At 37.0% G+C, this 13047-nt stretch overlaps 1 protein-coding gene across 2 annotated transcripts; it reads right to left on the bottom strand.

Moving 5' to 3' along the window:
- Positions 1-56: 56 nt before the first annotated feature.
- Positions 57-12289, bottom strand: LOC135582370 (CBS domain-containing protein CBSCBSPB3-like). Of its 2 annotated transcripts, XM_065095798.1 has the most exons (14): positions 11958-12289; positions 11708-11867; positions 11478-11610; positions 9977-10147; positions 7616-7694; positions 7394-7507; positions 7191-7257; positions 4219-4324; positions 4090-4148; positions 3200-3309; positions 2990-3117; positions 2809-2891; positions 2467-2556; positions 57-520 (listed from the first exon to the last, which is right to left on the bottom strand). In XM_065095798.1, the coding sequence occupies exons 1-14, from the start codon at positions 12113-12115 to the stop codon at positions 347-349; spliced, it is 1632 nt and encodes a 543-aa protein (XP_064951870.1). In that variant the 5' UTR covers positions 12116-12289; the 3' UTR covers positions 57-346. The 2 variants fall into 2 exon arrangements, with proteins under 2 accessions (XP_064951870.1, XP_064951871.1); XM_065095799.1 differs by lacking the exon at positions 57-520 and having other exon boundaries at positions 2793-2891.
- Positions 12290-13047: the final 758 nt, after the last annotated feature.

Here is a 13047-nt window from a genome sequence, read left to right as displayed (position 1 = left end):
TGAGAACAATTCCCCAAATCAATTATAGAAGCTTTTAGTACTGAGAATGTAGAAACTGAGAGTGCAAGCACATCGATACATGAATCATTTAAAACATGTAAAAACATAGTGAAGGCAGCTGCAGATATTTCATGCAGACATTATCTTATTTCATATACTCAATTAGCATGACCCCTGTAAATTCTTCTACTGGGGTATATTCAAAACTGGATGGAAATTTCTTCGAGGTTGTGGTGACTATATGATCATGCTCAGGTTCCTGTAACCTAAGTGTACAATCATTAAAGGATCTCTGGAGCTTGTTCTTTTCAAGCCTCTCAAGTAATTCTTCTAGCTTTCAGTTGAATCACACCTTGGATCGTTTCAAGTAAACCATAATTCCAATGCTGGCCAGTACCACAGTTCCTGTCAAAATCCCAGCCTGGAGAGATATCAATCCACTCCTTTGGACCTCCGAAAGATCTGATGGTCTTGCAGCTTCCTTCTTGGTTTCTGACTCATCAATATGCAGCCTTAGAACCTGAAACAAGCAAACAATAAGGGTCAACTATATGAAAACATCCTGTCCAAGTGACCAGAAACAACATATCCGTCAAGTGTTGCACTACTTATCATAAGGACAAAAGTGTACATCTGCACCAAATCTCATCATATCTTGGCATTAGTAGGTTACATCAAGATTGTGGCAAAATGAAACAAAGTTTCTTGTGTTTTGGCAGGAATATGAAGACTGCAATATTTCTTGCTTGAATCTAATTAACTTATTGCACAACTTCATTTGAAGGTGGCCTCATATACAAAGGTTATTCATCTCTGCTGCTGAAACGAAATCTAAGCAAAGTAGTTAAACAAAGACAAATATATCCATATAATAAAGATTAACTTAATCCACAAAAAATCCTGAATTAACCCTTTGATCATAAATGGAAAGTGCTCAATTGGAACATGAAAACGTGACTGAATTGGTTGTAGATACTCTTTGGGACGCTACATATTTCAAAAGAATATTTGGTTGCCCACAAGGTTTTTCAACTCCTATGATAGCAATGTTAAGTCTTTGGTTCACAGAATGAAGAAATCACATCACCACAAGATCCAAAAATCTGTAAACTCATTCATAGCCCAGTTTGAAAATTTTACTGAGATTCAACTCTATTAAAAAGTGGACATTCTTGTAAATGAATTTCCTAGGAACATTCACAGCTAGCTGTTCGGGGCCCTAACCAACATCCTTCCCACACAACATTTTGAGTTGATAGTCAGCCATGTACCATAAAGACTCGTTGCCATAGTTCAACTCACGGTTCTTGAACCAAGATCTGACTGTTTGATCTTCTTTGAGAGCAGCAACTTAATATACATTATTTTAATAGAAAGTCAAAAATGCATTCACACGTAAGCATAATGGAAAAATTGCCATAATTCACAAAAGTAAGAAAATATGGGGAAAAAAAGTGGCTTTAGCAAACAGATGAAGCTACACCTCATAAATGCTAAACAAGGTCTACATGCATACAAACTCTCTATGCCATAAAAGGAAGCCTCTATATTAAAAGAACTAAATGGAAGGATAACTAAAATTTATCTCTAACACCAAACCCAGAAAAGGATCTATAGATGCAAAAAATCAATTTCTCTTCAAAGGAACAGATGTGTGGTTGAACTAATAAATAACAGGTACAATGGGAAGCAGAGAAAGTCCCCTACTATTTAGGTCAGCAACATGGATCCTTTCCCACCATTTAGGTCTCTTAGTAAACATCACTAGTCAAAGTCAATTATACCCACAAATTTTCTAGTTGCTCATAATGTCCTCTATATCCATTGACAAATCTGCCTAGCTGCATTGTCACACAAGGAATGCATATAGTAATAAACAATATCACTAGACACTTCTTAGAGGTGTTTGCCCAAAGGGCTTGCTCATGCTATTTATGCATGATACTATGCCAATGTTAATTTTGCTGGAGTCCTAAACACACTGCTTGTTTAGTGAGTTGCCATAATAGCTCAGCTTCTTAGAGATGTTTGCCCAAAGGGTTTGCTCATGCTATTTAAGCATGACGCTATGCCAATGTTAATTTTGCTTGCGAGTCTTAAACACACTGCTTGGTTAGTGAGTTGCCATAATAACTCGGCTTCATAGCCAATATGATCAAAAGACCAATAGACTCTTTTAAAATGTATTAGATTATAGAAATCCTAATAGGCTTGTATTATAAAGCTGATTTTTTTTAATCAATGCATGAGAATTAATCAGTATGAAGCTACCAACTCTACCCCAGCATCTACACGTGCTATAATTTCACCTGCCAAACAGAAGAAATATGTTGTGCCACCATAAAATCAGTCCAAATTGATATTTCCATATGATTGGGTATAATTTACTGCACCAACTCCTTCTTCCATATGATACATAGATGATCAGATGCTTGAACTAAAGAAGATAAAAGAGAAAAAAGGCACCTTCCATCCTGCTGATCTTGCATGATTTACAGCTCCAACAACATCATTATCTGTAATCAGAAGAACCCTGTCACCTTCATCATCTTCATACTGCACAAGACAACAGTTACGGTTGGTCCCTGGTAGCTATACCACACTACACACATGTCTGCATGCTCATCCAAGCACACACAACACAAAATACAACCCGACATATTTTATATGCATTATATACATGCACATAAATGCATGTGTATATGTGTGCACACACAAATTCATGCCTACATGCATGCATGCATGCATACATCCATGCATCCATCTGTTACTCCATGAACACAGATATATACCGAATTATTATCTCACCAAAAGCTGAAGTTTGTCACAGTCACTAGCAAGCCCCATTCTCTGCCTTACAGCAGCTTCCAGCTCATCTAGAACCTCAGTACCTGCAAAAAAACAGCTCACATGTATGTGTACTGGCAATACACACTAGGTAATAGTTAACAGAAGTTCTGACATTAAGAACATGATTCTTGTGTCATACCACAATTAAATCTGTGTACGCGTCCCTTTCGGTCCTTAAATTTGAAAACAAATGAGTTTCCAACAAGAGGGGGATACATGTACTTCCCAGTTTCAGCATACTCTGATGTCATCAATGCTGACAATTCACTGCAAACAAGATATTGAATGCTCAGCGAGATGAGGTTTTGTTACTTAGCAAAACACAACAGGAAAAAGATACAATAAATACCTATGTGTGTCAAACTCCTCATCTGCCGGCTCCAAAGCAAGGGCAGAATCCCAAAACTTTTGCATCATCGTACTTGCCATGTCATTTACAGTGTCAGCACCCCCTTCAACCTTCAAGAAATTATAATGCATTAAGGAAAGACATAATTGTAATATAAACTCTGCATAAACTAGAAATATAGGTCTAGTATCATATTCCATGAAATATAATTACCAAACAGAAAACAGTCTGAAAGCAGTATCTGGGTCAGATTTGGTAGGCCTTAGATTGTATTGAGGTGTGACCTTTTCACTATAGCTTCATGTAATAAGTACCAAATTCTGTACTATAATCAGTTTTAGTGATTGGTAGAGACTCCACTAATGAGCTGACGAGAATGTATACAAAGATGCATGATCCTTTTGATAAGCTATATGGTTAAAGTTTGTTTATCTTAAACAAATCAACATGAATAATACAGTCAACACACACACACACAATGACAAGGGCATAAACAGAAGTGAATTGTGAGACCACATAATAGTTATGTAACAAGTTATAAATTAATAACAAAAAATCATACCAAGCCTCTTGTGTTTCTGACCTGCAATATATTATTCATTTCTGAACTAGATTAATATGTGTGCAAGATATGAAGAAACTCCAGGAGTTTGATCAGATAGAAAAAATTGTGATAGTAAGTATGAGATACTAAATTTTGATTAAAGATACCAACACATACTGCCAGTTTGGCATAATTCTAAAATGAAGATTGAATGTGGTAAATGGCATAACATAGTACAAAAAGCAACATAAAACATTTTCTATGTTGCTTGATATATACTGACATATTTCAGCAAAAACCTATGGAATTAAACAAATTGCTAAAAGCAAAAGCATATGACTATTACCATGGAAATCGCTGCATGTGTTAGTTGCAGAACGTCCAAACAAGCAACAATGTGTCCATCTGTTTCTAAAAATGTGTCAGAGAACCAAAACAAAGAGGTTCACATCCATGACAATAAATGACTGATTACCTCTGTCTAGCACTGGAAGATGCAGGAATTTCCCATCGTGCATAATATGCAAGGCATCAAGAATTGGTGTGTCCAGTGTGGCAGATTCAGGGTCTGCAGTCATTACCTTCAAAAGGAACGTCAAACAGTAACTAATTGAAAGAACTCATGAGAAAGGCATTCCAAAAGCTATGCAAAATTCAGCAGCATAAGAAGGAAGATTTGAAACATCAAACAAGAATAGACAAATATAGAAATGAATCAACTCTCATGATAAGAAGTTGCTCACACACACACGTGTGTGTGTGTGTGTGTGTGTGTGTGTGTGTGTGTGTGTGTGTGTACACACACACTATTGAAGGAGGTGTATAGGTGCTACATGCAAAGAATGCACTAAACTGGGGAGTTCTGACTAAACCTTCTGTTGTCTTCACCTATTGACAACAAATTCTTAAACAAAATTATTTCAAATTTCTTAACAAGCCACTTAAAGGTTTTCTATGGACATGTACAAACCACTCGACTATCATTCTTCATTTTATCCATTAATTGATGTAACTGAGACTTACCAAGAATACAATCATGCTTCACATCCTCTGCCTAGCTACCCTTATGTTACATACTTACCAAGAGATCCTGAAAATTCCATGTAAGAATTCCATTTGGCAGCAGAATACACTAAATGTACCTCCACTTAAGTTATCATGTGTTTGCTCTATGAGCAGCATACTCTTAAATCTCTTAAATTTAAGAAATAAAGGAATCAAATAAAAAAGCAATCATATTCTGTACTTCTTGATGATTTATTTCAACCATGGTTTTATTTATTAATGTGATATTTCTAAAGTTGCACCATGTATATCAGCACCATGTATATTCTATCCTGTTCCCAATCACTTGGTGATACAATTGTCTTTATAATTCACCATTGAAATTTCTTCATTGATTAAAACAATATTATTAACACATAAATCACCATCAAACTTCATCCATGGCTAGTACTAACAGATATGGACTCAAGGCTAGCCCTAAAAAGCAAGGTCTGCTGCAGTATACTGCCCAGTATAAGCGGTACATTCCGGTCCGACAATGGACCGGTACACGGACCATCCTGTACCAATGATCTATGTTATATGATCCCGTAACGCCTAATATAGGGTCTATACCAGTCAGAACAATCAAAATCCGATCATTACCAGCCTTTATCGGTTGATAACAGTTGGATTTCAATCGATACCGATCAAGGGCCAAGATTGATTTGATTCAAACGGTCCATTTAACCGTTTGAGCCAGTAGAAGGTTAAACCCTTTCTATCCCCTCAGTCTCTCCCTTTTCACTCTAACTTATCTACTCTCTCAATCATATTCTCACTCACATATTTCTCTCATTATCTTATTTGCACTCTCTTTAACTCCACAAAACTGCAATTTGTGGATTGGATCAAACTTGAGAGGCTAATTAGGGAGGATTAACACCTATGTTAGAAGAAGAATTATCTAACTTTAGATTATTCTCTTAAACTCCACAAAGTTAGAGTAAGAACTCGTAAGATTAACACTTGCGATTTGTTCTTGAAAGCCCGAAAAAAATATATGCCACTATTCTTTCCTAATTTAGATTAATTTTACTAAATGTATACTAATTTATATTTATTTCCTACCAAAAAGCCCTAATCTTTTTTTATTTTTAAAATTTTTTGGAGTTATTTTTTGTTATTTTCCTATGTTGTTGGCATGCCTTGCTGTGCTGACACATGGTACACCGGCATGGGGCAGTATATACTATACCACCAACCGGTCGGTACACCGATCTAGGCCAGTAAGGCAAACCCTACTAAAAAGTGTATCAGTTGAAATTCAGAACTCAGTTAAATCAATCTCATTGTCCTGTCAGTAATAATGCTCCGTTACATCCTTAGTTAATGGCAATATGCATATCAAACAGTCCTCTTCGGAAACCTCCATTCTCTAAGAACATTGTCATGTTTTTCTGTCAGTAAAGGTCATGTGTATCCTTTCACTAAAACTTTCATTATCCAGATCTTTCTAGTTTCTAACTCAAGGAACACCTGATATGTCACATTAGTTGTTAATTGTGCAATATCTCACTCAAACTTCAGTATGCATAGCAGGAGGTGAGAAATGTTCTACACCTAGTATCTCTTAATAATTCTACTCTTCTGCTGGTGGTGGCAGCATGCAAGTGAGCAGGTGGCATGATAGAAATGATCCATCAATGCAAAATTAGGTGTATTGTAAGCTATACAAAGACCAGGAGACAGTTCTCCAAAGTGAAACAGAAAGGAAATGCAGAATGAAAGATTTTATGGTGCTTCTACACACCAAGCAGAGCATAATCTCATTCGATGTTTTAGAGCTCAGCATCATGCATCACAGGTAAATCCAGTTGAACAGAACTTCAACCAGAAATGCTCCTTGAAAAGTTAACTTGTTGCTTCAACTGTAAAAAGAAGCACTATCCCCCCTTAATAGCACCAACAAAACCAATATGATCACTTTATAAGGTAAATCAAGAAACATCAGGTGTTGTTCTTATCAGAAGGAAACAAGGTTGTACAATGACACTAAAAAAGTTGAAAACATTAAAGAAGTTGCTGTGATGAATGCAGATAACGTAAAAGAAACCACTTCAAAACCTATAGGCATTGTGACAAATCATTAGAGAAGCAAAACCAGGATGGCCCATGAGAAAATCCATGATGACAGCCAAGATAACAAAATGTAAGGATACAACAATTGTGAAACATGGTTGGATCCCAAATGTAAAGAATAAAACTAAATGCAAAAGTTTAGAATAAAACAAGACAAGATTGGTTTTGGTGGCCTGATATGACCTCGAAAGAGACATTTAAGGGAATTGATGTGTATGTGCTTTTAGGATTTAAAGCTTATAAATATTATCAAGTACCATAATGATTAAACATTTTAAGGAGCAGAAAGTTTTCCAGAATTGAGTTTTAGCATGAAGGTACCTTTTCCACGAGAGTTAATTCAGGTGAAAGATTTTGAGCAACTACTCGCATAAGCACATCCTTTGAGCTGCAACATATTGCATTTAGTGATTAAACAACTACTATCGAGTGATAACCATCAAATACTAAAGTGAATGGAGAAAAAAACATCATTTAAGCAAATAAGAAAGAAAAACTTGAACAATCCTGAATGAACAACACACGTCAAAATCCCATGAAGCCTGCTTCCTGTCATGATAATGACTGAGTTAACTCGAAAGTCATGCATCTTTTTTGTGGCAACATAGACAGGATCAGAAGGAGATACTACTGCAACTCTGCAAATAGGTAGAAGGCTTGTATATTAACTGCATATTTATGAGGAAAAATTAAAAACTAACAGATACTTCAGGTAACATAAATTTCTAGATGATATCCAGTCATACTTTGTGTGCTCTGTCACTAAAGTTGACAAAGTTGGCTTGAACATCCGATCTCGGAGAGTCTCAATGAAAGCATAAGGCGCTGCATCCAGGAACATGTACATATCATAAATACCTTAAAAAGTAGAGAGCATCTAATTAAGCAAAGTTATGTGAAAGCAAAATTCTTTTTCTGCTTAAAAAGTATATGACAAATGATTGTTCGCAATAAGGTTGTCAAAAGGCACAGGCAATCCTATATAGTGATCCCTATGTAGACTCCTGAAGTACAACATGATAAAAACAAATGAATCACTACTTAATATATTCCTACAGCATAAACTATCTTTTCTAAAATAAAGATTCACAGCTCAACAAAAGCTCATAATGTTTAACACAAGATGCAGCGTAAGTGCTAATAATGTCCAATTTTGAAAGGTTTGAAGTGTTAAATTTTGACAAATTTGTATAAAGCATAAACCCCCTGAATTTTTCCTTATTATATGGAAAACTCCTCAACACTTGCATTTTTACATCTCACCCCTAAAAGAACCCAAAAGGAGATGTGAACCGCCTGCCCTTTCTGACAGAGTCAGACACTAAGTGCAGATCTATTCCATTATATTAAAGCAAACCAAGAGGCAAATGTCACAATTGCCAATATAGTGACAAGTCAAATAGGACAAGACTGCTTGCAATTTCCCAAAGTCCTCAACTATGGCATCTCCCCAAACTCCCTTGCTAACACTTCGCTCCAATCCAACCTTCCATCTCCACAATCTATGCATCAGTCTCAATAATTGAAACGCCATCCTATCAACACAGTGACGCTCAATGATCTACTGATGCCTAATCTGGTTGGTACAATGAAGCAGAATCCTTCATTTTGGAGATGGCAATGAACATCTTACGTAATACAACATGTTGTGTATTTCACCTACCTAGATTGTCCAAAAAATAAGAGATAAACAAACAAAAAAAGTAAAAGATAGGGATTTTGAGCTTGATAAAAGATTGTATGAAAAAGAAGTCAATTCCAATCAATTCTTTTGTAAAAAAGGAAGCAATCATTCAAAAGGGAAGTACGTCAAACAAATTTGAAAGGACATCATCCAAAAGATTTGACTTAAGGAATAGGATTTCTTGAATGTATTTTCCATTTTTTGGTTCCCCTTTTTCTTTTTATACTTGTGGAGTCTAATGAAGGGAAAAGGATTGGTATCAAGGAAACAAGGACGACAAGGACATCATTGAACGAAAGAAAATTTCCCTTTCCCACACTACTGTGTACAAGTGAAGTGTCGTTAATTTCTTTCCCTTGGAGTGCGTTTAAAGTTTTAAACAACATGGTATGAGTCCAATGTAACTATTCATTTCTTGGCTTCTTGTCCTCTCCTGTCATGCCTAATCTATATCCTTTGTCATTTAAATTAGCCTTAAAGCTTTGGAAACTTTGGAAATCTATATTACAGTCCGCTGTCCAAACCTTATATATCTTTATGTAATTTTATGTCTTATTTGGATCCAATCACTAATCTGGATCTAAATGTTTTAAATGCATCCTTACATAAGTTTAGCAAATTTTATGTATATTGCGATGTCAAAAGTGCTTACCTTCACACTAGTAGATACCCAAGTCAGAAGAAGAAAGCAAGGAGAAGATGTTCCAACAGTTTCCAGATAATGTAGATCATGTTCAACAAAATTAATCTAAATTTGACTTAATAAAATAGGGGTTACAATCAGTGTTACATGGACTCTCATATCCAACTCCATTAAATGTGTTGGACGCATGTCCACATCAAAGACTTACCAGAGTCTTCAATTGTATCGATCCAAAATCAAACTACACAGCAATGTTAGAAACAGATTGTTATAATTCCAAGTCTTCTTATAAACATAAATTCCAATGTTTTGTATTCTCATGATGTTTCAAGTTTCAATATATTTCTATATCTTTATTTTGTCTCATCAAATTGGACACTGTCATATGCATCTGTGATTACAATCCTCGTAATGCAATACTAGCTAAACCCCAAATGTGATCCATATTATACATCATATGTATTCTAAAATATGCAAAATATATTTAAATCCTAAGGAAGTTCCATTTGACGTTCTACTCACAAGGCTACAAACACCTTTATGGTTAGTCTATCAATTCAATGAACTAAAACTGATATGAATCTGAAATGATATCTTGAGGACATCAACTTTATCATTTCATCCATCCTTTAAGATTTTCAAGTCAACATGTCTTATATTGAATGGCATGTGGTGTGGGTCATGGGTCTTATACACATGCACGCTGCATACATGACACAATAACTAAGGTGCCTAATCTACTGAGAACTAATACATTACAACTTCAATAAGTCTTTCAACCTGAAAAGTTGCTTCCCCATTGACGTTCTACTCCCTCAACTGCAGCTGCAATAGCGCCGCCATGCTCTGCAGCCTTCTCCATTCTTGACATAGCATCATACAAGCACTTCGTGATATCCAGCATTGCAATAACTTCACCATTTTCTACAACAGGAAGGTGTCTAAATTTTCCTGTAAAGAAATGAAAGAAAACCCAGGTCAACCCAGAATAGATATGTAGAAACAATACAATGTTTAAGAATAAGATTGGAGAGACACTAATCATGCATATGATATTAAGAAACCAGAGATATAAATATGACCATGCTAGGAAAAAGTACCTTATCGGACTAGTAAACAACGGTTGGTACCATACTGGTACCAATTAGAACTCACCAAGAAAATATTGAAAGAAAAAGTTTAATGTTGATATTTGGTCCACAATAGCAGAATACAGTGCCCAGTCATACCAATACAGTACAACTGATATATACCACAAAATTTCAAACCATGGTATATTGCTCGATCATATAGAAAATTTAAAGATTAAGCTTTTACAACAACAGAGAAGTTAAGAACATATGAAATTGAATAAAGCGGTATCACAGGAACACATCAAACAAGGATGATGAGAAACCTCAGAAGTCCCACTGTGGAAGGTTGTGCCCATGTAAAAGGATGCCAATAGAAGGAAAGTATCTGCCCAATCAAGATTATTTTGCTTCATCCTTCTTTCCCGAGTCATAAGTCAATCACAGTAGAACGCAAGTGCAACAAATGATGGCAAACCAATATGGAAGAAATCTAATGTCATATTCCCCAGTGTAGATATTTAGTTACTATGTCAAAAGATCAAGTTAAACCTTTTTAGAGTACCACAGAATTAAATCCATCAACACATCATAATTACATTTAAAACAATATAAGATAGCAAACCTAGAAGAAAGATAGTGGGTACAAGAAATTTGATCCATATAGACTCATATAGCATTAACATAATTGATAGAAAAGCAAGCGATGCATGAATTTCAGAAAGAACAGGCACATTATGACCATTAAATCACACAAGGAATGTGATTTCTTACAAAATTTAAACTTCGAAAACTCTCCACATTGTAGTATGTCATGGTATTACTCACTCGTTGGACAAAAGAATGGGATTGGTAATTTTTTGCTATGCTATATACTTGAACTATTGCCCTGAGAGTCTGAGACTAAATATGTTCACTAAAGGGAAGATACCATCATTCCACCACACTTTTCATTAGTATTTTGTGCTCATCAGCTTTCTGTAATGATTCAATTGTTCATCCTAGAAATTCATATTTCCGAAAGAAATGCTGTTAAACTAATGCATTATTCCAAAAGACATGATACGAGTTCTGCAATTTTTTTACTGTTTCGAAGAAGCAAAAAAGTACATGTCAATATAACAAGACACTCGAAGTGATCATCATCAGCAGCACCAAGTAGGATCAAATAGATGTAAAGCAACAATGCAATAACTCATGTACAAGCTGACCTTGGACCATCTTCTGCAACGCCTCAATTGCGAGAGTATCTGCCATTACATATAGTGGGTTCCTCGTCATGATCTTTGAAATAATCGTCTGCTCTGGCCTCAAACCCTCCGCTATAACCCTTGTGGCTATATCCTACCAAACCAAACACCAATCCCAAGAAGAACAGTTATTCTCGAACTCAAAGAACACATTCGAATCAAAATAACGAAAAGCTCAGCTTTGAAGCGACCTTATCTGTTACAATCCCTGAGAGAAGGCCAGTCGCATCCGTTAGCAGCACGGAGTCCACTCTTCGCGCAGTCATCCTCCGACACGCATCGGAGACAGTCGTGCCCTCGGGAATAGTCAAAGCTTTCGACAGCTTCAGCTTCTTCACCGTCCTCTCCCCACTGTTCCAACACCACAAGAATCAACCACGACAAGAACCATACAAAAGAACAAACTTGTACGAAAGGAAAGAAAGGATCAAGGAGTCGTACGAGGTTTGGGTAGGGGAAGTCGGCTTGGTGGCGTTCTCGCTGGTGGCGGCGGCAGTTGTGCCGCCGTTCTCCGACGGGACGGACTTCTTGACCGCCGCCGATGGCCGGCGGGCGGCGACGCCGTTCCTTCTTGGCGGAGGGACGGCGTGGTTGCTCATCTCCGTCTACCAACCGAGCTAGGGTTTCAAACCGTGGAGATGACCGGATTCGAAATCCTCGATTACTCTTGTGCTTCGTGGGGGATCCAAGAAGGGCCGGAGAGGGGAGGAGGAGGAGGAGAATGGCGTGGTTTTCGATTGGGGGCTCCCTCTGTCTCTCTCGCCGTGAGTTGCCTTTTCCGCGTTTATAGTTACATTAATAGAAACAAAGGTATGGATGATTTTACATAATAATCCTTCAAACTCATCATATTTTTGACACAAAATCTCGTTGTTCGTTGGACTTTTTTCAGTTTGGTACCCTACTTTCTCTGGAATATATAAATTAAACCATTAAAGTTCGGACGATAGGGACTAATGCGCACATATAAAGAAATTTACGGAGTATGTTGTGTAATTTGACTAAATCTATCAGCGACCAATTTGAAATAGGAAGGGAAAAGGAATCCGAGAGAGCGTGAATCGGACGGGGGAGGATTGTTGGGCAATTACCGGCACAGCCATCGGTGCGTTGGGGGTTCCCTTTTGCTGTTCGGTGGGTCCACCGTCGCTGCTGTGGTGGCATTGGGACGAGGAGAGCGGTCTGAATTTTTCTGGGAGCGATCGTTCCGCGGCACCCACTCGGTCGCTTGCCCGTCCCGCTGTATCGATGCTAGTGGGATCCAGCCAAACCCACCCGTCATCACCAATAATAAGACGGGTAGTTCAGGTGGGTAAGATGTTGTTTTGGTGGGTTGGGGGGTGGGGGAGCGTATCGTTCTCTCTTCCTGTTCATCTGGTGACCACCTGCAGCAGCGTCATCGTCGGCTTGGCCTCTGGAATAGGGATACAAATGTTTAATATTTCGATTTATATATATATATATATATATATATATACATTTTTTTATATTTATAAAAAATAAAACATTTAATGCTTTTACAAAACTTTCT

The sequence above is a fragment of the Musa acuminata genome, chromosome BXJ2-2, assembly GCF_036884655.1.
Source record: "Musa acuminata AAA Group cultivar baxijiao chromosome BXJ2-2, Cavendish_Baxijiao_AAA, whole genome shotgun sequence".
Taxonomy (NCBI): Eukaryota; Viridiplantae; Streptophyta; class Magnoliopsida; order Zingiberales; family Musaceae; genus Musa; species Musa acuminata.
Note: the sequence above shows the minus strand (reverse complement) of the source record. Positions and strands in the feature narration are given on the sequence as shown.